The 26,908-nt window shown below is 41.6% G+C and overlaps 1 protein-coding gene across 1 annotated transcript in view; it reads right to left on the bottom strand.

Moving 5' to 3' along the window:
- Positions 1 to 774: 774 nt before the first annotated feature.
- The window catches only part of SPAG16 (sperm associated antigen 16), a gene marked incomplete at its 5' end in the record, with an annotated part of 332,741 nt that continues 306,607 nt past the window's right edge, over positions 775 to 26,908 (bottom strand). Inside the window, one exon of the mRNA XM_083354597.1 lies at positions 775 to 1,195. Coding sequence (XP_083210723.1) covers positions 1,020 to 1,195 — 176 coding nt within the window. The 3' untranslated portion in view covers positions 775 to 1,019. The remainder of the gene's footprint in view (positions 1,196 to 26,908) is intronic.

Below are 26,908 nucleotides of genomic sequence, written 5' to 3'. Positions count from 1 at the left end.
ACTGAAATGCAGTCAGCAGCACCATCATGCTATGCTGCTTTCTAGAGGCTCTTCCCCAAATAAGCAATGGGGTTCTCGTGGCTCTTAATTACAATAACAACTTTCAGCAAGATTCAGTAACCTGGATAGCAGCAGCCCAGCAGCTATTCCTCCGGAGGGCATTCCATAAAGCAGTTGGAAACCTTCAGCACTATGGACAGCAGCCTGTGACTCTCATTTTGCATCATGCAGGCAGAACGTGCCGCTCCTCTGAGCAGTACCCCCACTCCCCACCCCAGTCCGATGCATTTGCTCACTGACATTAGATTTATCATTAGGCACGTTCCTTAAGGAAAAGGTATTTTATAAAATGCCTCCTAAATGTTATCTACATCTGATTATCACCTTCATAATAAAAAAACTGCTGCTTTTCAAGGCACTAGGCTCAGACTGCAGTACTACGTTACAGGAAGTGGAAGTAGGTAGACTGAAGCTTTCTGCATTTACTGAATGATTTGGCAAAGGCAACAGCCAAGGCATCTCTCTGATTATTGCCTTGTTCATGCAGATTTTTTTTTCCCCAGAAATTACCACATTTGCTACATATGAGTCTCAGTATGTTTGTATATGGATTTTTTTTGTTAATGTTATATGGAGAAATATTAAGCTCCCCCCCAAAAAAAATCTCTTTGCAGAGACTGTAGTAAGTTAAATGTTTTATTATTTTCACAAAATGAGACAGTCAGTTGTAGCTTTTACTATAATAATTTGAAAAGGGGTGGGGTAGAGGTTTTCTGCAGTTCATGTTTTCTATCATTAGATGTCAATATAAAGCTATTTCTCTAGAAAAATGGCAAATTGTATATATTTTAATACATATTTAAAGCCATGAAGAAAGATACAAGAAAAATAAAGTTTGGAATATTGTTTCCATTTAAGTAAAATATAGAAATTTTACTTAATATAAAATATAATTGTTTATTTCAGATAAGGGCATTATAAGCCACCTTCAGTGTTATGGGTTTTCTCTAAATAGGGTCTCAATTCCAAATACGAATAGTGCCATCAGAACCACCTGAAATTAGATGTTCTGCCATATGATCAAATATTACACTCTGAACTTTATCTTCATGGCCCAATAAGCTGGAAAGATGTCCTGATTTCAGTTCCAATGTCTTAATGGTTCCATCATTGCTTGCAACAGCCACAATATGACCTGTAATATAAAATTAAAAAGGTTTAGAAAATGGAAAAGCAACTCTGTCAGTGAAGTACTTGAGATAAAAAGTTCACTTGATTTCCAACTTTCTGTATGTAATGATGAACTCAGGTAATTCTGTGCTTTATTTTTTTTTTAAAAAAAGGAAAGTCAAACCAATATTAGGGGAGATTGGGGAGGGAACTCTGCCAGGAAAGTACCTTGCTGACATTTTGAGTAATGTTGTTAACATATGCCTTGGTATTTTATTTGATGATCTCTGTGAGTACTAATGATGTAATGATTCTCCATTTCTCTTAAAAGTTAGTTTCAGACAATAATAATGAGGATCTTCTGCTTTATTGCATGAATTCTGAACTATGAGTTAGTTCTGAAAAGTTCTATCTGAATCCCCATGTCCCCCTACCAGTTAAACAAAAGCACTAAATATTCATCCTTGTATTTGAAATACATATTATTTGTATGCTGATTATATTTATCTCTATTTCTTGGTATCCAGAATGTGTTGAACCACTGTTTACATAAATGGTGAACAACTGTCTGGAGTTGTAACAGGATGGGTGAAGGCCAACAAAATGAAGATAAATTTGAAAAAGATGGAGGTACGCTAAGTAAATAGCTCTACTTCAAGACATCTAGTGGAAAACATCATCACCACAATCAATTTGTTCTTCATCTTAGCAAATTCCTTCTAATAATCAATCAGAATATGCTGTTCTATAACCTGTCCTCCACTTGAGAGTAATAAAGGACAGGATTTGGCTGTCTTCCATTATTCTTTCAGGTACTTGAAGAATAGTATCATATTACTCTCAGTTTTGTTTTTCAATATATATTCCTAATTCTTTTTCAGTAATGAGTTTTATTAACATTTAAATATACAAAGCTAAAAGTAATTTAATGGGAACTAAGAAAAAGAGAAAAAAGAAAATAGAAAAAGTGCAGGGAAAAAGGAAAAATATATAAAGAAAGCATTTCCCCTTCATTAAGAAAATAAAATAATTTCAGTAACCTGAAATTCCTCTTATGACCACAACTGAACCCAAAATTTCTGTGTTAAGCAAAACTGTCAGAACCCATATCTTAATGGGCCCCTTCTCTGTTACTAACCCACACCTTATTTTCTTTTCTTCCTGGGTTCTGGCATACTCCTGGAGGGAGGGGAGAAATGCTTGCGGGTTATTGCCTTGACTTCCTCTATCGCTACAATTTAACATTTTGCTGTTTCTGCATATTTCTTCTGTGAACTATCTCTCCCCTTGCTGTCAGCTAAAAAGGGGAGAGGCATTGAAGTGGGCCTTGACATTAGACAGGATCTGCAGTAATAGTCAGCCCAGAAGGAAAGCCCTTACTGGGGGACTTTGCAAGACCATGTCAGACAATGGAGCAGGGAAAGAAGATTCTGCTGCAAAGGGGGATCCTCCTGTTGGCCAGACCCCTGCAAGAAGTCCAGTTCTGAATCCTCCAGCTCATCAGAAGAAGAGGTAGTGGAAGTACGTTGCCACAAGCCTCAGTGGTCGATGGGTGTCGGGGAAAAAGGACGACTGGGAGAAGAAGGCAAGAAAGGTGACACTCAGTCGGGGTAGTCACCAGCTGGATTGGAAGGAGGAGATGGAAAAACCCCTCCATCTCAGCGAGGACAAGGAAGGTCGCTCAGGGCATTAAAGCCGGCTGCTAGAACAGGCGATTGGCATGATGAAGATAGCCCTGGACTCCTTGAAGGAGGAGAAACCTGAACCCTACCACGGCTCTATTCTCATGGGTTGCAGGAAGGACACCGAAGGGGAGTCCAAAGTGGAGGTCCCAGGGCCATCCGGTGGAACCACTGAACCTGCCGCAGTCACCACTGCTACCACCACCCCTTGCCATGTGGAAGCTACAGACAGAGAGGGAAGATGACACAAAATAAAGAAAAGAACAATCCATTCAAAAGTTCCCTCCATTAGGTGTGAAGTTCCAGGAGAGTCATGATGCATGGGATTTTTTCTGAACCAGGTACTGAATTACATGGAGGAGTACGGCTGAGACATCCTCACTGACCATGCCAGAATTTGCATCATGCAAGCCACCCTGGATGGCATCGCAGTGGATTGGGTTGTGGACCACTATGATGCTGATGCCCCAGAGCTATGAATTTCAACCGATTCATGTTCCCTCTGAGATGCCAGTTCGAAGTCCCATTAGCAGACTGGAAAGCCCACGAACGAATAAAGACCATGAAGCAAGGCAGATGACCGGTGGCAGAGTATACTCAAGCGTTCCAAACCCTGACTAGCAAGTTGAACTGGCCAGAGGACATTTTGCTTAACCACTTCAAGGATGGTCTAAACTATGACCTTTACAATGCCTGCCTTCCCCAAGGAGATTCACATCAGCTGCAAGACTGGTACATCCTGGCAGAGGAAGCCAAGATCAACCTAGCCAAGAGAAAACACAGAGGAGGGACACCCTGGGATAAATTGCCATTGGGAACTGACCCGCGAGTCAGCGAAACCGCCATTGACCCCCAAGAGAACCACCGGACGCTTCAAATTTGGCAAGGAAGGGCATTGTGCTGCTGAATGCCGCTCTTGCACCCCAACCAAGAAGTTGGACCAGATCCTGGCTGGGAAATCCAGAAAGCCACCAGTGAAGCCGAAGGAGACAGCCATGAAAGACACAGAGACCATTGAGTTCCCCACCTCTGTCCAATGAGGGAAGGGAACTCCGGCCTACAGAGCAGGAGTGTCCAACTCATCTGACAACAACTCCGAAGATGAACCCCTGGTAAGTGGACCCATCGTGCCCCTCACCCTGGCAGTGACCATACTAGCCCCCACCATGCCCGAAGCTGTAGAAGTCAGGGCATTAATTGACTCTGGGTGCACCTGCTATCTTATCAGCTTAATGCTAGTGGGGAACCTAGGCATTCTGGTGAGGAGGCTGAAGAAACCGATCTCTTTTGATCAATTAGATGGGTCCATAGCAGGGGGATGCCCGCCATTCTAGCAATGTTACCACTCCAATTCACCCTGGGGGATCACCTAGAGACTATAATGTTCACGGTAACTCCTGGCATGGAATGCCCCGTAATTTTAGGCTTGGTGTGGCTAGCCAAGTCTAACCCATGGGTGGACTGGAGGATGGCAGAGCTTAAGGGGAATCAACCAAGACACTAATTCAGCCCCCATTTCAGGAGATCCCACAAGAGAAAGCTGTGATAAGGGGAGAGAAGAAACTGCCCAAAATACCTGAGGAGTATAGGGACCTAGGGGAAGTATTCGGCGAGCAGAGATCTGATGAACTGTCACCACATCACCCCACAGACTGTGCAATAGAAATCAGACCGGGGGCAAAACTTCCAAAACCTAGATTGTACTCCATGAGCCCACAGGAATTGGAAGAAATGCAGAAATGTATAGACAAAAACTTAGAGAGGGTTTCGGACTTCCGGTGGCTGCGCGGCGCCGGAGACAGCCTTCCCGGGCTGCCCGCGGCTCAGCTGAGTGATTTTCGCCTGAAACAGCGCCGATCAGCTGTTCGGGCGAATTTGAAGCCCCCTCCTCGGGAGAAGAGGAGGGGGTGAGGCCCCAGGTAGGGGTCGAGTTCTCCGGGGCCGCCTGAGCTTGGAGCTTGGGCGGCTGAAGGATTGAACTCCCCCGAAGCCTGGGTCGCTCCCAGCTGGCCAGCGTCTTTGCTCCGGATTTCTTGGAGCAGAGCCAGGCGTCTGCGACCACCCCTGCCTGAAGGAAGGACTATGGAGTAATAAGAGCAGGCAGAGCGGTACAAGAGGAAAAGGTGAAGAGGATTATTTTATTTTACCCTCGAGCTTGATGGACTTTTTAAACTTAAAGTGAAAGTGCGTCACAATTGAAAGTAAAAGATGGCGGCTAAACCTCCCCCTAAAACTCTTCGGAGTGGTGGAACTTCTCCGGTGCAACAATCATCATTGCAGGCGTTGCATCCTCCTGATGTATTGACACCGAAGGACTTACGAGATGCTCTTGAAAAACATGCCCAGGTAATTTTGGAATCAATGGGTGATAAATTTGCACAGATGGAGGAGAAATTGGAGAAATTGGAGGAGAGAATGGAAGAGAGGATGGAACAGAAGTTCAGCGTGATGAAGGTAGACATTTTGTCTTCAGTGCATAAAGTGGCGGAATGTGTGGAAGATTTGGATGAAAAAGTGGATGATTTGACTCAAAAGAATGCCATATTAGAAGCAAAAGTACTGGAGAATGAAGATTTAAGAGACAAAATGGAAAGAGAATTAAGTCTTGCTCAATATTACCAGATGCAGTTTGCTGTTAGAATCAGAGGCTTAAAAGAGAATATTAAGGAAGATTTAAAGCAGCTGGTTTCTGAGGCTCTTGAAGTGGTATTGAATCAGCCAGCATCTGAAATAAGAGAAGGTATGGATAAAGTGTTCCGTGTGAATTCATGGATTGCTAGACAGAGAAAGTTGCCTAGAGATGTGGTGGTTTACTTTGCAAAAAGAGAAATTAGAGATGAAGTTATACAAGCTGCCTATGATGCTAAAGTTGTGATTGCTGATCAAGAAGTCTTGGTTCTAAAAGAAATTCCTCCAAAGATTTTAAGGAGAAGGAAGGATTTTACATTTCTTGTGCAAGAGCTCAAGCAATGAGATATAAGGTTCAGATGGGAGATTCCAGTTGGGTTGATGGTGATGCATGAAGGTAAAAGGTACCGGCTGATTACTGTGAAGCAAGCGCGTGATTTTTACAATAACGTTTTAAAAGCAACCCCATTAACACTTCTGGAAGCTGCAAAGGGATCTGGAGAAGGAGAACATCAAGAGGCTGAAGCAGAGGAAAACGGTGCTGGAGGAGATCAAGCTATAACTTCTTTGGATGATCCTAGAGAGCAAAGGGTAACGCGTGCTGCTTTAAAACGATCAAAGAAAATAAAAGAACAAGACCAGCAAAAGTCTTTGGAACTTCCACAACGTACTTACAGCCAAGCAGTGGGAGGAACACGGCCTAAAGAAGATAGTCCTATCAAAGCAGTGCTCCAAGAGCTTTGGGAGGATATGCATGGCAACTAAATTTTTAACTTGGAACGTTAATGGACTAAATTCACCACAGAAGAGGAAGAAAGTTTTTCAATATTTAAAACAATTCAAGATAGATGTTATATGTTTGCAAGAAACGCATATTAGAGTTGTGGATCAAAAGTATTTATCGAACTCAAGGTTGGGTACACAATTTGTTGCTTCTGCAATGAATAAGAAAAATGGAGTGGTTGTTTATGTTAAAAGTGCCTTAACAGCAGACTTAATTGAAGCAGATAAGCATGGAAGATACGTTATGATAGAGCTGCTGCTAGAAGGTAAAAAGACGCTTTTAGTTGGATTATATGCACCTAATCAACAACAAGCTGACTTTTTTAGTTTACTTCACACAAAGCTTACCCAGTTGGATTATGAATCTTTTATTTTTATGGGGGACTGGAATGGTGTTTTGGATGTACAGATGGACAAGGCTGGAGCTTTTAAGCGCATTCCAAGTCATGCTAGACTGCCTAAATCTTTTTTTGAAATGAAGGATGACTTGGAACTGCGAGATATTTGGCGTGAGAGACATTTGCAGGAAAAGGATTACACTTTTTATTCTGACAGACATCAATCTTTTTCTAGGATTGATTTTATTTTGTTGACTAATGATTTTTTTAAGGACTAAAAAGGTGAAGATTTGTGCAAGAACTATCTCTGATCATAGTCCAGTTTGGTTAGAGATTGATAAGGAGAAAAGAGACAGGCGCTCGTGGCGCGTAAATGAGAATTTGTTTAGAAATCAGAGAAATGTGGAAGAATGCAAACAGCGGATGAAGGATTTTTTTGAAATTAATATGAACAAGGGTACCTCTATGGATATGGTTTGGGATGCTAGCAAGGCCTACATGAGAGGGGTGTTGATATATATGAATAATAAACATAGACGTGCTGTGGAAGCTAGGAGGAAAGAACTGGAGAATGAAATAAAGGAAAAAGAAAAGGTTTTGATTTTGAACTTAGAGGATGTGAAGACTAAGGAGGCTATTAAACTGTTAAGAGGACAATTTGATAAATTAATGGCTGACCAAGTGGCAACCAATTTGCGGTTTGCCAGGCATAATACCTTTTGCAACGCTAACAAACCAGGTAGATGGTTAGCTTATAGATTGAGGAAAAAACAAAGGGCTTCTAATATAGATAAAATTGAGCATAAAGGAAGGGTTGTGTTTCAACAGGACCTTATCAAGGATGCTTTTGTGGATCTTTATTCTAAATTATATGCTAAGGAGAAGATTAATGAAAAAGACATTGATATATATTTGGAGAATGCTAGCATCCCGGTTCTTACGCAAGTACAAAAAGAGGGGATTAATCAATTGATTACAGAAGAAGAAATTTTTACAGCAATTAAGGAATTGAAGGTGGATAAAGCACCAGGTACGGATGGTTTGACTGCGGCCTACTACAAAAATTTACAATTAGAGATGATAAAACCGTTAAAGGAACTGTTCCAGACAATCCAGAGGGGGGGAAAGGTGCCACCGTCTTGGAGAACAGCTTTTATTTCCTTGATTCTGAAGGAAGACCAAGATGCTACTCAAGTTAAAAATTATAGACCGATATCGCTTTTAAATACAGATTACAAGATATTTGCTAAGGTTTTGGCTAATAGACTGATGAGGGTTCTGCAACAGGTGATTCATGGGGACCAAACGGGGTTTATTAGTGGTAGGCAAATGAAAAATAATGTGAGGCATATAGTTGATGTGCTAGAGTTTTTGGAAAGGAACAACCAGATCTCTGCGGCGCTAATTTTTCTAGATGCTGAAAAAGCTTTTGATCAATTGAATTGGCAATTTTTGTTGAAAGTTTTAGACAAAATGGATTTTGGGGAAAAATTTTTGCAACCGATTAGGGCATTATATCAAAAACAAACTGCCCGAATTATAGTTAATAATAGTCTGACAGAAGCATGTAATATTGAGAAGGGCACAAGGCAAGGGTGTCCGTTATCGCCCTTGTTATTTGTGTTAACATTAGAGATATTATTGGTTAAAATACGGAATTCGGAAAAAATTAAGGGGATACAAATTAGAGATCAGGATTATAGATTGAGAGCATTCGCAGATGATCTGGTTGTTACAGTGACCCAGCCAGAGAACTCTGTTGTGGACCTGATGGAGATAATAACACAATATGGGAAGGTTTCTGGATTTAAAGTTAATACACAGAAAACCAAAATTTTGGCCAAAAATATGACAGTTTCGCAAAAGGCTCTCTTATAAGGACTAACTGGATTTGAGATTGTTAAAAGGGTTAAATATTTGGGGGTGCTTTTGTCGCCCTCTAATACAAAGTTATATAAAAATAATTATGAAAAACTATGGGGGAAAATTCAAAAAGAATTGGAGAGTTGGGAAAAATTGCAATTGTCTTTGTTGGGACGGATTGCAGCAGTGAAAATGAATGTCCTGCCTAAATTTTTATTTTTATTTCAAATGATACCGATTCTTAAGAAAGATTCTAATTTGGAGGAATGGCAGCGAGGTATCAATAAATTTGTGTGGGCAGGGAAAAAGCCACGAGTTAAACTTAAGATTATGCAGGATACTCGTGAGAGAGGTGGTCTTAAAATGCCCAATTTTAAACTATATTATGAAGCTGCTGCATTAGTAGGAATAAGTGATTGGATTAATTTGACACAAGAGAGATTATTAAATCTTGAGGGCCATGACTTGTTGTTTGGCTGGCATGCATATTTGTTGTATGACAAGAAGGTAGACAATGTGTTTAGAGTGCACATTTTAAGACAGGCATTGTTGAGAGTTTGGAAGAAGTATAGACATAAGTTAGATTGCAAGATACCACTGTGGGCAATTCCAAAACACGCAATAGAAAATATACATGCTGGTTTCAAACATGATGTGACTATGTACAAGGAGATCCTAAGCTTGGAAAGAAATGTCTGGTGTTTGAAATCATATAGCCTCTTGCGAGAAGAGAAGGTTGTTCAAAACTGGTTTCAATATACTCAGTTACGGGCCAGGTGGAAAGAAGACCAGAAAAATGGTTTTACAATGACTGATGAAAATTTGATAAAGCAAATTAGAAATCAGGGACCAGCACATATTAAACGGATATATCTTGCGTTGATAGAGATTGATTCAGAAACAGAACTTGTTAAGGATTGTATGATAAAATGGGCCCAAAACATCCAGGAAGTTATCACAATGGACACATGGGAAAAGATTTGGGTGAGAAACGTAAAATTTACACAAGCTCAAAATCTAAGAGAGAATTTTTACAAAATGTTTTATAGATGGCATTTAGATCCTAAAAAGCTTGCAAGTATGTATCCAAATTATCAGCCTAAATGTTGGAGGTGCGGTGATGAAAATGCAACATATTTTCACATATGGTGGACTTGTAAAAAGGTTAAGGCTTTTTGGATAAAAATCTGGTGGAACTTGCAGAAGATTTTTAAACAGAGGATAAAGTTTTGTCCGCAACTTTTTTTGTTGGGAATAATTACAGATGCTACAGTTGTGGACACCAAGTTGATGTTGAATTTAATTACGGCAGCAAGACTTTTGATAGGTCAGTATTAGAAGAAAGAGGAACTGCCGACCATAGAAGAGTGGACTTTAAAGGTTTCCGACCTGGCAGAGATGGTGAAGATTTCGGCCTATTTGAAAGATCACTCACAAGAACGCTATATTATGGAATGGAGAAAATGGATTGAGTTTATCCAGAACAAGTATAGGGTTAAGAAGTTTTATGTAGCATTTGAATAAGTCTTCTTTCTTTTTTTTCTTTTTTTATTTTAGTTTCTTTATATATATTTAATATTACTAAGGCTTGTTTTATCCTATATAAGCTAGAGAGTGATGGATTTTAGAGTTTATAGTTGTTAGTATATGATTGTTTATGATTGTTTTTTTATATATACCTTGTATTTAGCTCTGGGAAGTCGGGGGGGGGGGAGGGGGGGAGGGGGGAGAGGTAGGGGGGAGGGAGAAGGGAGGGGGAGGGGGATTTTTAAAGAAAAATTGTATGTTAAAACTTTTCAATAAAAAAAACTTAGAGAGGGTTTCATTCAACCAGCGAAACTGAAGGTGGCTGCTCTTGTCTTCTTCAGAGAGAAGAAAGACAGGACCCTTTGCTTCTGTGTAGATTCTAGGGCTCTGAACGCCATAAGCGAAAGCAACCTATACCTTCTCCCCCTCATTAAAGACATGCTAACCCATCTTTTGAAGGGGAAGATCTTCACTAAGCTAGACCTGAGGGAAGCATACTACTGAATCAGAATCAAGGAAGGAAATGAATGGGAAACTGTATTTAACTGCCCCTTAGGGTGCTACCAATTTTGAGTCCTGCCTTTTGGACTACAGGGAGCCCCTGTTGTCTTCATGCAGCTGATAGATGACATATTAAGGGAGCACCTATACTATGCATGTCAAACTGCCAGCCCACAGGTCAGATGCATCACAATGAAACCACGGCCTCCCCATTGCCAGCAATGGGGAAAACGTCATGATACATCACGCAATGTCACATGATGTCATGAGTTTGACATGCCTGACCTATACCAAGGTGTACTGCTTTACCTGGACGATATCCTTATATTCACAGAGACTATGGATGAACATGTTAAATTGGCTAGAGTGGTCCTAAACAAACTGTGGATGGCCCATCTCTATGTCAAACTGTCTAAGTATAAATTTCATAAAAACAAAAGACTACCTGGGATACCATATCTCCCCCGAGGGCATGGAAATGGATCCTGAAAAGGTCAGGGTGGTGTTAGAATGGGCACTGCCCTGCATGAGGAAGCAACTGCAAAGCTTCTTGGGATTTGCCAACTTTTATCACCAATTTATTCCCTCATTTGCCTGGAAGCGGTTCGGGTCTGGATGGGGAGGAACAGACTTCAACTCAACCCCGACAAGACTGAGTGGCTGTGCATACCGGCATCCCGGGATATTCAGAATATTCCATCTCTTTCCATGGGGGGTGAGCTATTACCCCCCGTAGATAGGGCTCGCAACTTGGGAGTCCTCCTAGATTTGCGGCTTACTTTGGAAGACCATATAGTGGCTGTGACTAGGGGGGCCTTCGCCCAGGTTCGCCTGGTGCACCAGTTGCGGCCCTATCTAGACCAGGATGCCCTGTGTATGTTCACTCATGCGCTCGTGACCTCTCATTTAGACTACTGCAACACTCTCTACATGGGGCTGCCCTTGAGGACCACTCGGAGGCTCCAACTGGTACAGAATGCAGCCGTGAGAGTTGTGTTGGGAGTCTCCCGATACTCCCATGTTACACCTCTGCTCCGCAAGCTGCATTGGCTGCCAGTTGTCTTCCGAGTGAGATTCAAGGTTTTGGTAATGGTTTTCAAGGCCCTTCATGGCATGGGTCCGGAGTACCTCGGGGATCACCTGCTGCCGGTGTCAACTTCCCTCCGCCCTGTGCGTTCCCACAGAGAGGGCCTCCTCAGGGTGCCACTGGTCAGAGAATGTCGTCTGGTGGCCCCCAGGGGGAGGGCCTTCTCTGTGGGTGCCCCGGACTTATGGAATCGGTTGCCGGTTGAGCTCCGGACAGCGCCCGACCTTCACTCTTTCCAACGTGATCTGAAGACCTATTTATTTGAACAAGCCGGCCTGGCCTGATGGGGGATGAGTTGGGGTTTTTTATTGTGGTTTTTTACATTATTATTTATTGTTTTAGCTTGGGCTTTGTATTTAATTCTTTTTTTAACTTTTGTACCTTGCATTTTATATGTGCCCTGTTCACCGCCCTGAGTACTTCGGGAGAAGGGCGGTATACAAATATAATAAACTATAAACTAAACTATAAACTATTTGCCCAAATAGCCTTGCCTATTACAAATTTGTTAAAAACCAGAGGGAAGGTAAACCCAAACCAAGCCAGTGGAATGGACAGTGGAATGCTAAGCCGTATTCGAGAGGCTGAAAAGACTTTTCTCCAAAGAACCCATTCTGCAGCACCCTGACACCAATAAGCCTTTTGTAATTCAAGCAGACACTAGTGATGTAGCAGTGGGGGCTGTATTGTTACAGGAAAATGATGATGGGATATTGCAACCTTTGCACGTACACATCAAGAAAACTTGCAGAAACTGAACAGAGCTGAAAGAAGGTGTACACAGAAGGTGTACAAAGAAGGTGTACACAGTGAGATGGGCACTTCTCACCTGGTGGCACTTCCTGGAGGGGAACAAAATTCCTTTCCAGGTGTGGACTGACCACAAAAATCTGGAAGCACTAAAACACCAAGGAAACTTACCCCTAAACAAGCCTGGTGATCGCAACATTTCCACCAGTTCAATTTCACTATAAAACATCTACCAGGGGAGAAAGAATTTTCTGTCAGATGCATTATCCAGAATGTCCCAGTACAATAGTACCCGACCCAGCATAACTAAACAACTGGGTATTGGCTATTCCTGCCAGCTTGGTGTCGTCTGCAAATTTGATGAGTTCCCCATCTATCCCCAACAGAAACACATCTGGCAACATGAGTGACTACTCGAATACAAGCCAAACTACAAAAACCATTAGCCAGCCAAGCAGGAATTGAATTCAGAAAAGCACTAGAAACTGATGAATGGTTCCTAAATCACAAAAAACTGTGCACCATAACAGATGGACTACCCTGGGTGGGGGAAAAGTTATACATACCCAAGAGTCAGAGACTACATTCATGCAGCTTTGCCACAATTCAAAATAGGCAGGCCATTTTGGGTTCGTGAAAACACTGCACTTAGTTAAGGGACAGTTTTGGTGGCCATCAATAAAGAAGGACATTGAAAGGTACGTAGCCAGCTGCCCAATTTCTGCATCAGCAAAAAGATTACAAGGAAAATCACCTGGGCTGCTACAACTGGTAGCAACCCACTCAGCACCCTGGAAGGAAATTTCCATGAACTTTATAGTACAGCTACCAGAGAGCAGCGGAAACACAGTCATTTGGGTTGTGACAGACCTATTTTCCAAACGTACATTTTATACCCTGCTCAAAAATACCTACAGCAAAGACACTAGCAAAGTGGGATATCCTCAGATCCTATCTATTATGTCTGCTACCAACTTGTCCTAATAAAAGCTCCTTTTGGAAGCAATTGCTTCCACAAATTCTACTTTCTTAGGATAAGATATTGAAGTGGGCCCTGACAAAAACATTTGTTAAATGAGTGTCAGGTCTCCCTCTTTTCGAATTCTAAGAAAGAAAAATCCTGACTCTAAACATTGATTTAGAGAAGAGGTACTTTTACTAAGAATGAACTGATAACAGCAAAAGCAAGGCAAGATATGGGAAAAACCCACACGAATGTTACACATTGAAAATCACCCCAAATCCCAGGATCCAAGACAGAAAGACCAATCAGCATCCAATATGATGTTATGGGAAAGCTCCTCTGCAAGTGTTGTTTGCCTCCAGAGTCCCAGGATGGTTTGCCTTGGATAACAACTGAGCTCAGTAGCTCCACAGTCCATGAGTAGAAACCTCCCTTGTACTTCTCACAGAAACGCTTCCCCATCCTAAATGCCAAAACTCCCCTCCACATTTTCATGGCAGCTGGGAGCAAGCAAGCTGCAAACTGCACACTGGAGATCCGGCTGACAATCACCCCTCCATCAACATGGCTTCAGCCCTATAAAACAACAAAAAGCAACAAACAAAACTAAAATAGAAAGCACAAAATTGAAATGGGACAATTAAGTCTGCGCCCAGACTTATCAAGGTATTTCCTGTGGAACACCTGGAAGAGTTTAGGGCCCTGAACATTATGAACATCCACCCGGTCTGACTGCAAAGGAGGGAAATGCTTCCATGCCACTAAATATTTTTTTTAATCCCATTTATATCCAACCCTTCTCCGAAGACTCAGGGTGGCTTACAATCTAAGAAGCACAAATCAATGTGCTTAGCAATAGCCTTCATTCTATGTATATGCCTGCTTATTAGGGCTTTCGGGGGCCCCCCAGCGGCATTATTACAAAAGTCAGCTTATTGCCCTCAACAATCTGGGTCCTCATATTGTACTTTCCCTCTTTGCCTTCTGGAATCTAAAATCTCTTTCACTTCAAAATGCTGTTCCCCCCCTTTACAAGAATGGGTACTGGTGGGGCTGACTAAGCAGAGAGAAGGGGAGACATCTTTTCAGGCTTAAACAAACTACAATGAAACACAGGATGAATGTGTTTAAGGTTCTTTGGGAAGTCCAACTGCACAGTTACTGGGCTAATTACTTTCACAATTGGGAATGGACCTACATACTTAGGTCCCAATTTCTTTGATTTTTTTAGTAGTCTGTCAGTATTTAGTGGCTATTACCCACTTGGAACTCCTTTGGGTTCACCCTTTCCTTAGCCTGTTTTTTTATGGGCTTGATGTGCATCTTTCAACACCTTATGTGTCACTGGCCAGGTATGTTGAAGCCATTCAATCCACTCCACCAAGGAGGGGGTCAGTGGCTTCTCCTGGGGCAGTTCTGATATGAGAACAAAATTCTGTCCAGAAGCTACCTTGAATGGAGTGAAGCTAATACTACGATGCATCGAGTTATTATAAGCAACCTCTGAGAAAGGAAGTAGGTCAGCCCAATTATCTTGCTGATAATTCATGTAGCACATAAAATACTGTTGTTTGTGGATGATGAGCAGAGCTTATCATCTGGGTGGATAATTCCTGCCAAGACAAGGAAGTGAATTGCATCCCCCTATCTGAAATGATGTGGTCTGGAACTCCATGTAACCTATACACATGTTGAACAAAAAGTTTAGAAAGCATCTTAGCTGATGGTATTTTAGTGCAGAAAACAAAATGCACTTGTTTGGAAAAAAAGATCCATAACAATCCAAATAACCATGTCCCCTCCCCCACCTCCAGCAACTCCACTATAAAGTCCATGGATATTTCCTTCTAGGTGGCCCTAGGGCTAGCCACTCTCTGGTGGGCTGGTGGGCTTCCCTGGGGGTCATTTGGCAGCTGCACAAATAGGGCAAATAGCAATGTAAGTCTCAATGTCCTTTTTCAAGGAAGACCACCAAAACTGCCACTTGATCAGGTGCAAAGTCTTTACAAAACCAAAATGTCCAGCAGTTTTGGAATTGTGAGCTTGCTGTAGGATGGGGCCCTTATACTGATAGGAACATACAATTTGGTGCCAAGCAATGCTAAGCCATATTGCATGGTCAAGTCAAGGAAAAAAATTGTTCAAAAGAAACAGAACTACATAAAGAGGAGGGGGAGTTGTACTATATGTAAGAGAATACTACATATCTACAGAAATGCACATGATCAAAGATAAAGCCCTCCCGAATCTATATGGCTCAATATAAGACAAAAAAATGACACTGCTATCAGGGTATAGTACAGTCCACTCAACCAATCAGAAGAAATAGATGGACTCTTTGCCAACCAGTTAATGAATGTATGTAGGAAGCATACCACAGTCGTAATGGGAGACTTCAACTACACAGATATCAGCTGGGAGACAAACTCTGCAGTGAGCAGGAGATCAAACAAATTCCTAAATAACCTAGCCGACAACTTTGTCATCCAAAAGGTAGAGGAGGGAACTAGAAGTAAAGCTATACTGGAGCTAATTCTTAATAACAGAGAAGAAGTGATAGAGGGAGTTGAAGTTGCTGGAACCTTGGGGGAAAGTGACCACATCATACTGGAATTCAATATAATACAAACACAAACAATAGAAAATAATTCAACCAATATCTTTTTTAAAAATCCCATTTATATCCCGCCCTTCTCCGAAGACTCAGGGCGGCTTACAATCTAAGAAGCACAAATCAATGTGCTTAGCAATAGCCTTCATTCTATGTATATGCCTGCTTATTAGGGCTTTCGCCCCCCCAAGCAGCATTTTTACAAAGTCAGCTTATTGCCCCCAACAATCTGGGTCCTCATTTTACCTACCTCGGAAGGATGGAAGGCTGAGTCAACCTTGAGCCTGGTGGGACTTGAACCTGCACTAATTGCAGGCAGCTGGTGTTACTTAAGGGGGCATTAGCCCACTGCTCCACCAAGGCTCTTAAACTTCAAAAGACCTGATTTTAAAAAACTCAGAGAGAACCTAGGAAAGATTCCATGGATGAAAATTCTAAAGGAGAAAACAACTCAACTCATGTGGGTTAGATAGCATCAATGTGGGTTAGATAGCATTATGTGGGTTAGATAGCATCACCACCAGATGGATTTGTAGTTGGCTGACAGGCCATACTCGGCATGTGGTCCTCAATGGAACTGTATCTACATGGAAGGAAGTGTGTAGTGGGGTGCCCCAGGGCTCTGTTCTGGGCCCAGTGCTCTTCAACATCTTCATCAACGATTTGGATGAGGGGATAGATGGGGAACTCATCAAATTTGCAGACGACACCAAGCTGGCAGGAATAGCCAATACTCCAGAAGATAGGCTTAAAATACAGGAGAATCTGGACAGACCAGAACACTGGGCGCTATCTAACAAAATGAAATTCAATGGTGAAAAAAGTAAGAGAGAGTATTTATCTATCCCAGCATGTGAAGTCTGGTCCTGACAGAGCAGAGGAGACTGATCAACAGTCCAACATCAAGAAGGTAGGCACAGCAGGCATTGTGAAGTGCTAGACAAGAAACTTAGAAGTCCTGATCATCCATGGTAGCAGGAGAGGTCTCTGGACATAATGGTCCTCTATGCCAGTGAATTAAGGTCCCTTCTATTGCGACATATAGGGACCCGGTGGCTCAGTGGGTTAGGACGCTCAGCTTGTCGATCAGATGGCCGGCAGTTTGGCAGGTCGAATCCCGAGTGCCGTGTAACAGAGTGAGCACCTGTTACTCTTCCCAGCTTCTGCCAACCTAGCAGTTCAAAAGCACGTAAAAATGCAAGCAGAAAAATAGGGACCACTACGGTGGGAAGGTAACAGCGTTCCATGTGTCTTTGGTGTCTAGTCATGCCGGCCACATGACCACGGAGACGTCCTCAGACAAGCACTGGCTCTTCGGCTTTGAAACAGAGATGAGCACCGGCCCCTAGAGTTGGACATGACTAGCACGCATGTGCGGGGGAACCTTTACCTTTACCTATTGAGACATCTGCCATTGTGAAACAGCTGTTCCACTGAAAAGTGCATCATACATAGTGGCATGTTGTGCAATTCATCTTCATCTACAGTTTATCTGTAAAACCTCTCAGACCCAACTTAATTTGTTGAAGTAATAAAGGAGTGCTGAAGCAACAAGTGGAGATGACCACTGGGAGTTGTAGTCACAAACTGCATGTGGATGATCTTGGAACAGTGGTTGTTCCTCACTGTACCTGGAGCAACAGAGTTGTCCATCAGCATTTAAGGTGAGTGGGCAGCCCTTTTAGGACAACACTGCTCACTTGAGGGAGGCGAATAGAAAAGGTAGCCTAAAAGTTGCCTGCTCCCACAACATCTGGCTAGTTAACTGCATGTTAAGCAGAGGCTGGCTCTGACGAGGACGAGCCAGATCAATGGGCATCAAAAAGGGGTGATGTGGAGTATCTGGAGATTGCAGAGAGCTCCATGGCTGAAAACGTTGCAGTCCTGGGAACATCTGGAAGTGGGGTGAGTGATTGACCAGATGAGCAGTCACCCATGTAAATAGAAGAGGGAGAGACTGGAAAAGCACAGTGGAAGCAGGTTGACACTGATGAGGAGCAGCTGCTGCCCTGCCTGATCCACAGAAGAGGAGAGCAGAATGCCGAGAGATGAAATGGAGGTTGGCAGGGCTACTCATTAAGAACCAGTCTCTCACCTCCCAATAAGAAAAATTAGTTGGGATTAATTTAAGCAAGCAGAGGAGGTCGGTTAGTTGTTGGAGACAACCGTTCATTTTTCTATGTGATATGTTCAGCTTCTTGCCTTGCTTCTTTGCTTAATCCCAGTGCCTTGTTCCTATGTTGTGGTTTGTGGACTTAGCCTGAAGAAGCCTTCATTGCCTTGAACTTCTTCCCGGAACTCGTATTTGGACTTAGACTTTCTTGGGAAGACCTGCTCTTTGCTTCATTGTCCTTTTGAACCATTGAAGCCAACCATTGGAGCCCTTTCCAGTTTGTTTGCTGTCAATTGTCCTTCCTCCACACTTGAGCCTCACTGCTTTGTAGCCAGTCAGTCACCTCATTGTTGCCTGTGCTTCAGGTATCAGACTGCCTCTGTTAGCCATGCTTTGTTGGTGAACTGCTGTTGCCCTTGTTGGGAGACATCTGGTCACCAAAGTCACTATTCTTGAGCTCCTACAAACTGTGGGAAATTGACTTAGGGTCTTGTGGAATGCTATATGGGAATTACCTGTGAAATAAACATACTAAATCCCTCTTGAGTGCTACTTGTGTGAACTGGGTCAGGACACTATGGCTAGTAGACATTCTCCTTAATGATCAAGAGTCAAGAAAAAGAATAAAAGAAAACTCATTTTTGGGGCCTGAAACATCTGTATTTTACTGGATAGAGAAGGCCTGAAAGACAAATAGCACTCATAACAGTCAATGCTTGTTGTTACAGCATTGACAGTGCTGCACCCAGTGAGACCAGTCTGGCAAATAAGGTTCATTACAGGAAGTATAGCAAGTGGATATTGGGTGGTGTTTTTTGCTTTTTGGGGGGGGGAAGGGGAACCACAATCTGACAACAGGACTCACAGAGTTAGGTTTGCTTTGCTGAAAAACATCTGCACTCTGGAATAAATAAATGCATCATGAAGTTAGCCCTGGTATATCACCATTGTCAGCATCTATATACCAACTCTCATGAGTCCAAATATAGACATGGCAAATTTCTGTGAGGACTTGGAGCAGATTATTCAAACAACCCTTGCCAGTTGCAAACTGATCATTCAGGGCAACTTCAATGCTATGGTGAAGATAGACAATGACAACTGAGACAGAGTCCTTGGAAGATATGGGGTGAAAAAGCAAAATAGCAATGGCCTGTTGTGTTTGAATAAATGCACCAAGGACAACCTTTTCCCCAACTTTTAAAATTATAATTACAAATTCTGAAATTACATTATATTATTAATAGTGTCATATGAATCTGTACTTTTTAGCTACTTAAACATTAAAAAACAATTAGTTTTCTGAAAATACAAGTTTGGAAACTTATGCAAATTGAAACAGATGGCATGCAAACAGGTATGTGATAGATATGGTGCCAAAGTAAACTGAACTCAATTCTCAGTAGCAATAATCCAGCTGGGAATTCTTAAAATCCTTTGAGAGTAAATATTTCATATAAAATCTGAGTAGAATAATAATCCATGACTTTATCCAGCTTATAGTTCATATAGATATTGTACTTATACCTACACCTACAAAATGTTTTGCAATTGGTCTAGACAGAGGATTCATATTCCTGTTCCAAGGCTTTGTCCAAACACTTGTCACTGTATTGTGCTTAAAAGTAAAATGTGAAAAATTATTCTGAACATGATTACTTAGAACTAGATCCCTGCTGCTTGTAAGTGATGTTCTAAAACCAAAGCAATCAAATGGCTTGCAGTCTAAAACCTACGGTAAGTTTTCTTTTTTTCCCTCAGTGCTGTGGTTAAATGGTGCTAAATATGATTTGGGGTGAGGGCCTAGGGTAGGTTTTCACACCCTACTATTGTGAATTGAAACAAAGAGCCATACTTTCAAATAGCAAAAAAGCAAGCTAAACCCAAAACAGAAGTAAAAATGCTAAAAGCATAAATGACTAAAAGTTTGGAACATTTTCAGAATGATCAGAGCAGCACCTGAAAACTTCTGGTAAGGTAAAGATAATTATTTCAAAACTGAAACAGAGTTCTGAATTCAAATCAGAATGTTTTCAGCACAAATAATTTCATATTAAAAGCATTATACACATTAGTAGAAAGTAGGTTCCCTGAAGCAGATTATAATGCTTGAGCACATTCCTAAAGCATACATGCAAAAAGCTGTTTTGAAACAGAAAAGGTTAACACTATGATGTCAAATTTGAACCAATTTGGAATAATCTGCTCAAATATCCCGCAACATCCTAGTGTCTCCTTTCCATGTCTTTAAAACATTTAAAGTAGCCCGAGGTAGAGATAAATACACTAGTATAATCCTGGAGAGGAAGAACAATGCATACATTATTTATTTATTTATGAAACCTGTCTGCTGCCTGATACTGGGAAGACTGTAGGCCAGGGGTGTCAAACTGCCGGCCCATGGGCCGGATGCATCAAAGCGAAACCACACCCACCCCATTGCCACCAATGGCAAAAAAGTCATGATATGTTGCGACACGTCACATGACGTTGCAAAATTGACACCCCTGCTCTAGGCAAATGACAGAATTATCTTTCAGAGGGAAAGCAACCTATCAAGAACAGTATATAAACTCAGATAGGCAAGTTTTTTGATTCACCTATAGTACATTCAGAAAGTATTCAGACCCCCTACACTTTTCACATTTTTGTTATGCTTCAGCCTGATTCTACAGTTGTTGAAATTCATTTTTTCTTATTAATCTACACTCAGTAACCTCATAATGACAAAATGAAAACTGATTTTTAGAACTGTCTGTAAATTTAATAAAAAGAAAAAAATGAATTTTCACTTTGGCATAAGAATTAATTTCCTTTGCAACAACACTTTAAATTTAGCTCAGGTGCCTCCCACTTCTCTTGATCATTGTTGACATGTTTCTACACCTTGATTGGAGTCTACCTGTGGTAAATTAAATTGATTGGGCATTATTTGGAAAAGCACACACCTCTCTATAGAAGGCCTCATAGCTGACAATGCATACTGTAGCAGAGCACGTTACCTGCAGAGCTCAGAGACAGGATTATTGCAAGACATAGATCTGGGGAAGGCTATAATAAAATTTCTGCTACACTGAAGGTTCCTAGGAGCACAGTGGCCTCCATAATTCTTAAATGGAAGAAGTTTGGCACAACCAGAACTCTTCCAAGAGCTAGTTCCCCAATCAAACTCAGCAATTGGTGGAGAAGGGCCTTAATAAGAGAGATGACCAAGAACCCAATGATCACTTTGACTAAGCTCCAGAGATTCTGTGTGGAGATGGGACAGAGTTCCTGAAGGACAACCATCACTGCAGTCCTCCACAAATCTGGGCTTTATGGCAGAGTAGGTAGACAGAAGCTTCTCCTCAGTCCACTTAGAGATTGCAAAAAAAGCACCTGAAGGACTCTCAGACTGTGAGGAAGAAGATTCTCTGGTCTGGTACAACCAAGATTGAACTATTTGGCCTCAATTTTAAACATTATGTCTGGAGGAAACCAGGCACCACTCATCATCTGACCAACATCTTCCCAACAGTGAAGCCTCATACTATAGGGGTGTTTTTCAGCAGCAGGAACTAGCAGACTGGTCAGGGTTGAGAGAAAGCAGAATGGAGCAAAGTACAGGGATAGCCTCAATAAAAGCTTATTCCACAGTGCTCAGGACCTCACTCTGGGCTGAACGTTCACTTTCCAACATGACAACTATCCTAAGCACACAGCCAAGATAACACAGGAGTGGCTTAGGGACAACTCTGTGAAAGTCCTAGAGTGGCCCAGCCAGAGCCCTGACTTGAACCCTATTGAACATCTCTAGAAGGACCCTAAAATGGCTGTCCACCAATGGTTGCCATCCAACTTGATTGAGCTTGAGAGGATTTGCAAGGAAGAGTGGCAGATAATCCCCCAATCCAGGTGTGCAAAGCTTGTTGTGTCATATTTCAAAAGATTCTAATTGCTGCCAAAGGTGCTTCAACAAGGTAAGGAGTGAAGGATCTGAATACTGAATACCTGAAAAAGGAAGGCAAGTGCTGTTAATAGGAGATTTTATTGTCAAAGGAACAGAACCAGCCATCTGCATACTGGATATATAATCTAGGAGGTATGTTGTCTCCCTGGAGCAAAAATCAAAGATGTGGCTGAGAACCTAACCAAAATAATTAGGCCCACCTTTCCTCCTCCTTCACATTTGGACGAATGACACAACAAAGAACCTGAGTACAATATTGAGAGATTATAAGCAACTAGGCAATAAAGTTAAGAAGCTAGGAACACAAGTAATGTTCTCATCAGTACTCCCAATGAAAGGCCAACACCCACTGAGGGAAAAAAAGAATTCTAGAAATAAACCACTGGCTAAAGGATTGATGTTGCTAAGAAAACATGAAGGAGTCTTGGCAAGGGATGGGCTATACCTCACAAAAATGTACTAAAAAAAAAGACTGGCCCAACTCATCAGAAAGACTTTAAACTAAAATTGAGACATGATAGCAATGTTCCAGTATCTGAGAAGCTGCCACAAGGCAGAGGGGGTCAGGTTGTTCATCAGAGTACCAGAGGGAAGGATGAGAAACAATGATTGGAAACTGGTCAAGGAGAGAAGCAACCTGGAATTAAGGAGAAACTTCCTGACAGTGAGTACAATCAACCAGTGGAACAGCTTATCCCCAGAAATAGTGGGTGCTCCATCACTGGAAATTTTTAAGAAGAGATCACCTGTCTGAGATGGTATAGGTCAGTGATGGCAAACCTTTTAGAGATCGAGTGCCCAAACTGCAACCCAAAACCCACTTATTTATTGCAAAGTGCCAGAGGCACATCAGCATTATGGTGCCCTCGGGGGGGGGCAGTTTTATTTTTTTTTATTTTAATTCCATTTATATCCCGCCCTTCTCCGAAGACTCAGGGCGGCTTACAAGCTTAGCAGTAGCCTTCATTCTATGTATATGCCTGCTTATTAGGGCTTTCACACACACCCCAAGCGGCATCATTACAAAGTCAGCTTAATTGCCTCCAACAATCTGGGTCCTCATTTTACCTACCTCGGAAGGATGGAAGGCTGAGTCAACCTTGAGCCTGGTGGGATACGAACCTGCACTAATTGCAGGCAGCTGGTGTTACTTAAGGAGGCATTAGCCCACTGCTCCACCAAGGCAGTGCCACTTCTGGCACACAAAAACCAGGGACGCAAAAATGGGCCACTGTGCTACAAGGCGCTACAAGGATAAGCAAGAACAGGGCAGGGCCAGTGAGTATCACGCAGGCACTAGCCCCGCCCCATTTGCAGCGCGTGCATATGCTCATGGCCTCGTGTGCACATGCATGCATGTAAAATGCTTCCCCTTCCCTTTTCTTCCAGTCCACCAATCGACAATGGTGGCTGACCTCTGCTCTACCATCTCTACTCGAGCTTGTTAGTTGGCCGCTTCGCCTCCTTTGTGCTGGGTGGGGCTCCTGCTCCAGGCAGTGGTCGAGGCCTGATGGATGCCATAGGTTCGCTGGTATAGGTACTCCTGCTTGAGCAGGAGGCTGGACTCGAAGATCTGCAAGGTCCCTTTCTATTCTATTCTATTCTATTCTATTCTATTCTATTCTATTCTATTCTATTCTATTCTATTCTATTCTATTCTATTCTATTCTATTCTATTCTATTCTATTTGTTGAGACTTTGGAAAAAATTCAGAGAAGAACAACTAAGATGATCCAAGGCCTGAAGACTAAAACATATGAAGAACGGCTGCAGGACTTGGGTTTGGCTACTCTAAAAGAAGAAATAGGGGTGACATGATAGCAGTATTCCAGTATTTGAGGGGTTGCCACAAAGAGGGGGTCAAATTATTCTCCAAAGCACCAGAGGGCAGGACAAGAAACAGTGGTTGGAAACTGATCAAAGAGAAAAGCAACCTGGAATTAAAGAGAAACTTCCTAACCGTGAGGATAATTTATCAGTGGAATAGCTTGCCTTTGGAAATTGTGGGCACTCCATCAATGGAGGTTTTTAAGAAGAGACTAGATAGTCACTTGTATGAAATGGTACAGGGTCTCCTGCTTGAGCAGGGGGCTGGACTACAAGATCCCCAAGGTCCTTTCCAGCTCTATTCTATTCTACCTATGCCAATGTGATATTTCAGGGTTTTTTAAAATAAAGATACAGACATTTCTAAAATTTGTCATTATGGGGTATTGAGTGTAGATTAATGAAAACAAAAATAAATTTCAACAACTGTAGAATCAGGTTGCAGCATAGCAAAATTGACAAAATACTTTCTGAGTGCAGTGTACATTAATCCTCATTTTGTTTACCTTCCCTCCAAACAGGAGCTGTACAGTTAATTGATTAAGCACACCCATAGTCTAACACATAGAAATCTAAAGTGTTAGGGAGAATGGCATACTGAAGAAGTTAACTGATATTGTTAAATAATCTCACCTAACATTCAAGCAAATGTTAAAATACACAAGAGAGAAGCTATTGGATCAGAATAGCACTCTTCCTTTTTTGAGAATGATTCTCTAAACACAGTTCAGATGATGAGATATAGTGCTTCCAGTCCCTGACAAGAATGGATGATTTCAAAAGGTCCTATTCTCTGCAGAACTACCAACAAGCTGAGGAAAATCAGTATGATGCATTTCCTCTAACAATGATGCATTTCCTTTCTAAGCCACTATTAGAAACCACTTCAGTCTGCAAATGGCAGAGGAGGCAGTGAGGCAAGGAGACCCAAAGTGCCTTCCTGAAAGAAATTAATTTTGGTCTTCACTTCAAGGAGGCATATTTTCTTATCTTCACTATATGGCTGAATTGACATGAATCAAAATCTACTAATTAAAATGATATAATATAGTATGTTTCCATTTAATACAGATGTCAAGACATTTTATAACAATAGAGAATTATTGTTTATTCTCTTTGAGATTTAGAAATCTTTAAACATTTAATATTTGACAGATGCATAATGTGCATGGATAGATTGCAATCTCTTTTTTCTCAAATTTTTCTCATTTGTTTCTTTTGTTTGGTTTATTGTTTTTCCTGTTGTTTTTATCTTTTTTTTTTGTGTGTAGTAGAATCATAGGACTGGAAAGTCTTCTAGTTCAACTCCCCACTAAAGACAGGAACTGTACATCATACCAGTTAGATGGTTGTCCAGTATATTTTTGAAAACTTCCAGTGATGGAGCACCCACAACCTCCTGAGGCAAGCTATTGATTAATTTTTCTCTCTGTCAGGAAATTTCTCCTTAGTTCCAGGCTGGATCTCTCTTTAACAAGTTTGCATCCATTATTTTTGTCCTGCCCTCTGGTGTCCTAGAGAATAAGTCAATCCCCTCTTCTTTGTGATAGCCCCTCAGGTACTAGAAGGCAGTTATCATTTCTCCCTTAAGCCTTCTCTTTGATAGGAAGACATACCTAGCTCTTGTTTGTCATATGATTCAGCTTCCAGAGCTTTATCATTTTGTTGCTCTTCTCTGGACACTTTCCAGGGTCTTTTTTGTATCGTGGTGACCAGAACAGTACACAGATTTCCAAATATGATTTTACCAGAGTGGTGTAAACAGTACTATCACTTCTTGTTGTCTTGACACTATCCCTCTGTTGATAGAGCTTAGGCCTGCATTGCCTTTTTTGGCTGCTGCCACACGCGGCTGGCTCATACATAAGTGGTGGTCACTAGGACACCTAGATCCCTCTCACAGTTATTACTATTGAGCCAGGTACCATGTATTCTGTACCTATGTATTTGTTTTTTTCTGTGTAAGAATTTAATTTTGGAATTTTTGATAAAACATGTAAGTGAAAGGAATAAAATACTATTCAGAAATTTCTAAAGGTTGAAGCAGAAGCCAACTGAAGATCAGAAATAATAATATATATCTTATCTAAGTATTGACAGGTACAAGATAAATGTGAAAAGCAGAAGTTACAAATTGTAAGAGGAAATATCGAAATAACTATAGGAGATGGACTGTGCTAACAGAAAATTAGATGGTGAAAGATAGGATATGTACAAAGGGGCTTCCTGGAACATGGGAAGGACAGTGGTTTTAGGCAGTCCGGAAAGTTTATCAGATGATTAGGGAAGGCGCATTGAGCGCAATAGGGGAGGGGGGAATCTGCATCGGGGATAAGATATATAAATGTGTCAAACAGCTCTCTAAGGTGTGGCTGAACTCCTGTGTGTGTTTCAGTCCACCAAGCCTTTGCAAACGCTTTATTTTGAATAAAACTTTGTTGCTGGAATTCCAAGTGAGTTTGTTTGTTTTGGGATCTTGAGCCACATTCCAAAACAACTTGGGGGCTCGTCCTAGGATATCCAAAAAGTCATGAAACGCCCCCCCCAACAAACTAAGAGATAATCCCTGACGTATACTTTTGTTTACATTACAGGATCTATCCTTTTTGTAAGGGGGGGCAGATGTCACCGCTGCAAATATTGGATGTTTTTGCTTTGACAATATAAGAGGCAGCCTTTTCCTTTAAATTGCTTTATTCTTAGAATTAGATGAAGCTGGGGGGAGGAGAAGGTTACCCCGATTGTTTTTAATAAGATAAGAAATGGCGTGTTATAGACGGAAGGGAAGCTTTGTCCTTCAAACTGATTGGAGAATGTGATTTATGGCTGCAAATTGGAGGAGGGAACTGTGCCAGATATTAGGTGCTGAAGGGAGGGGAATTCAGATTTTGGCATCTCAACATGCCGTGCTGACTCTTTGTTCTCATTATTATAGACTTTTTAGAATAAATAATGCCTGAAGGTTCTTTGAAGTGTTTCATTAGTCGTAAACCTGACATCATGTTGATTGCTTATTTAGTGACCTATGATTATCACAAAGTGTTGTATCTTATGATTTATGATGAATGTATTTTTATGATGGACTATGATCATGATTTATCACTTCTTGCTTTTA

Source organism: Vipera ursinii (assembly GCF_947247035.1).
Source record: "Vipera ursinii genome assembly, chromosome: 1".
In the NCBI taxonomy this organism is placed as follows: domain Eukaryota; kingdom Metazoa; phylum Chordata; class Lepidosauria; order Squamata; family Viperidae; genus Vipera; species Vipera ursinii.
Note: the sequence above shows the minus strand (reverse complement) of the source record. Positions and strands in the feature narration are given on the sequence as shown.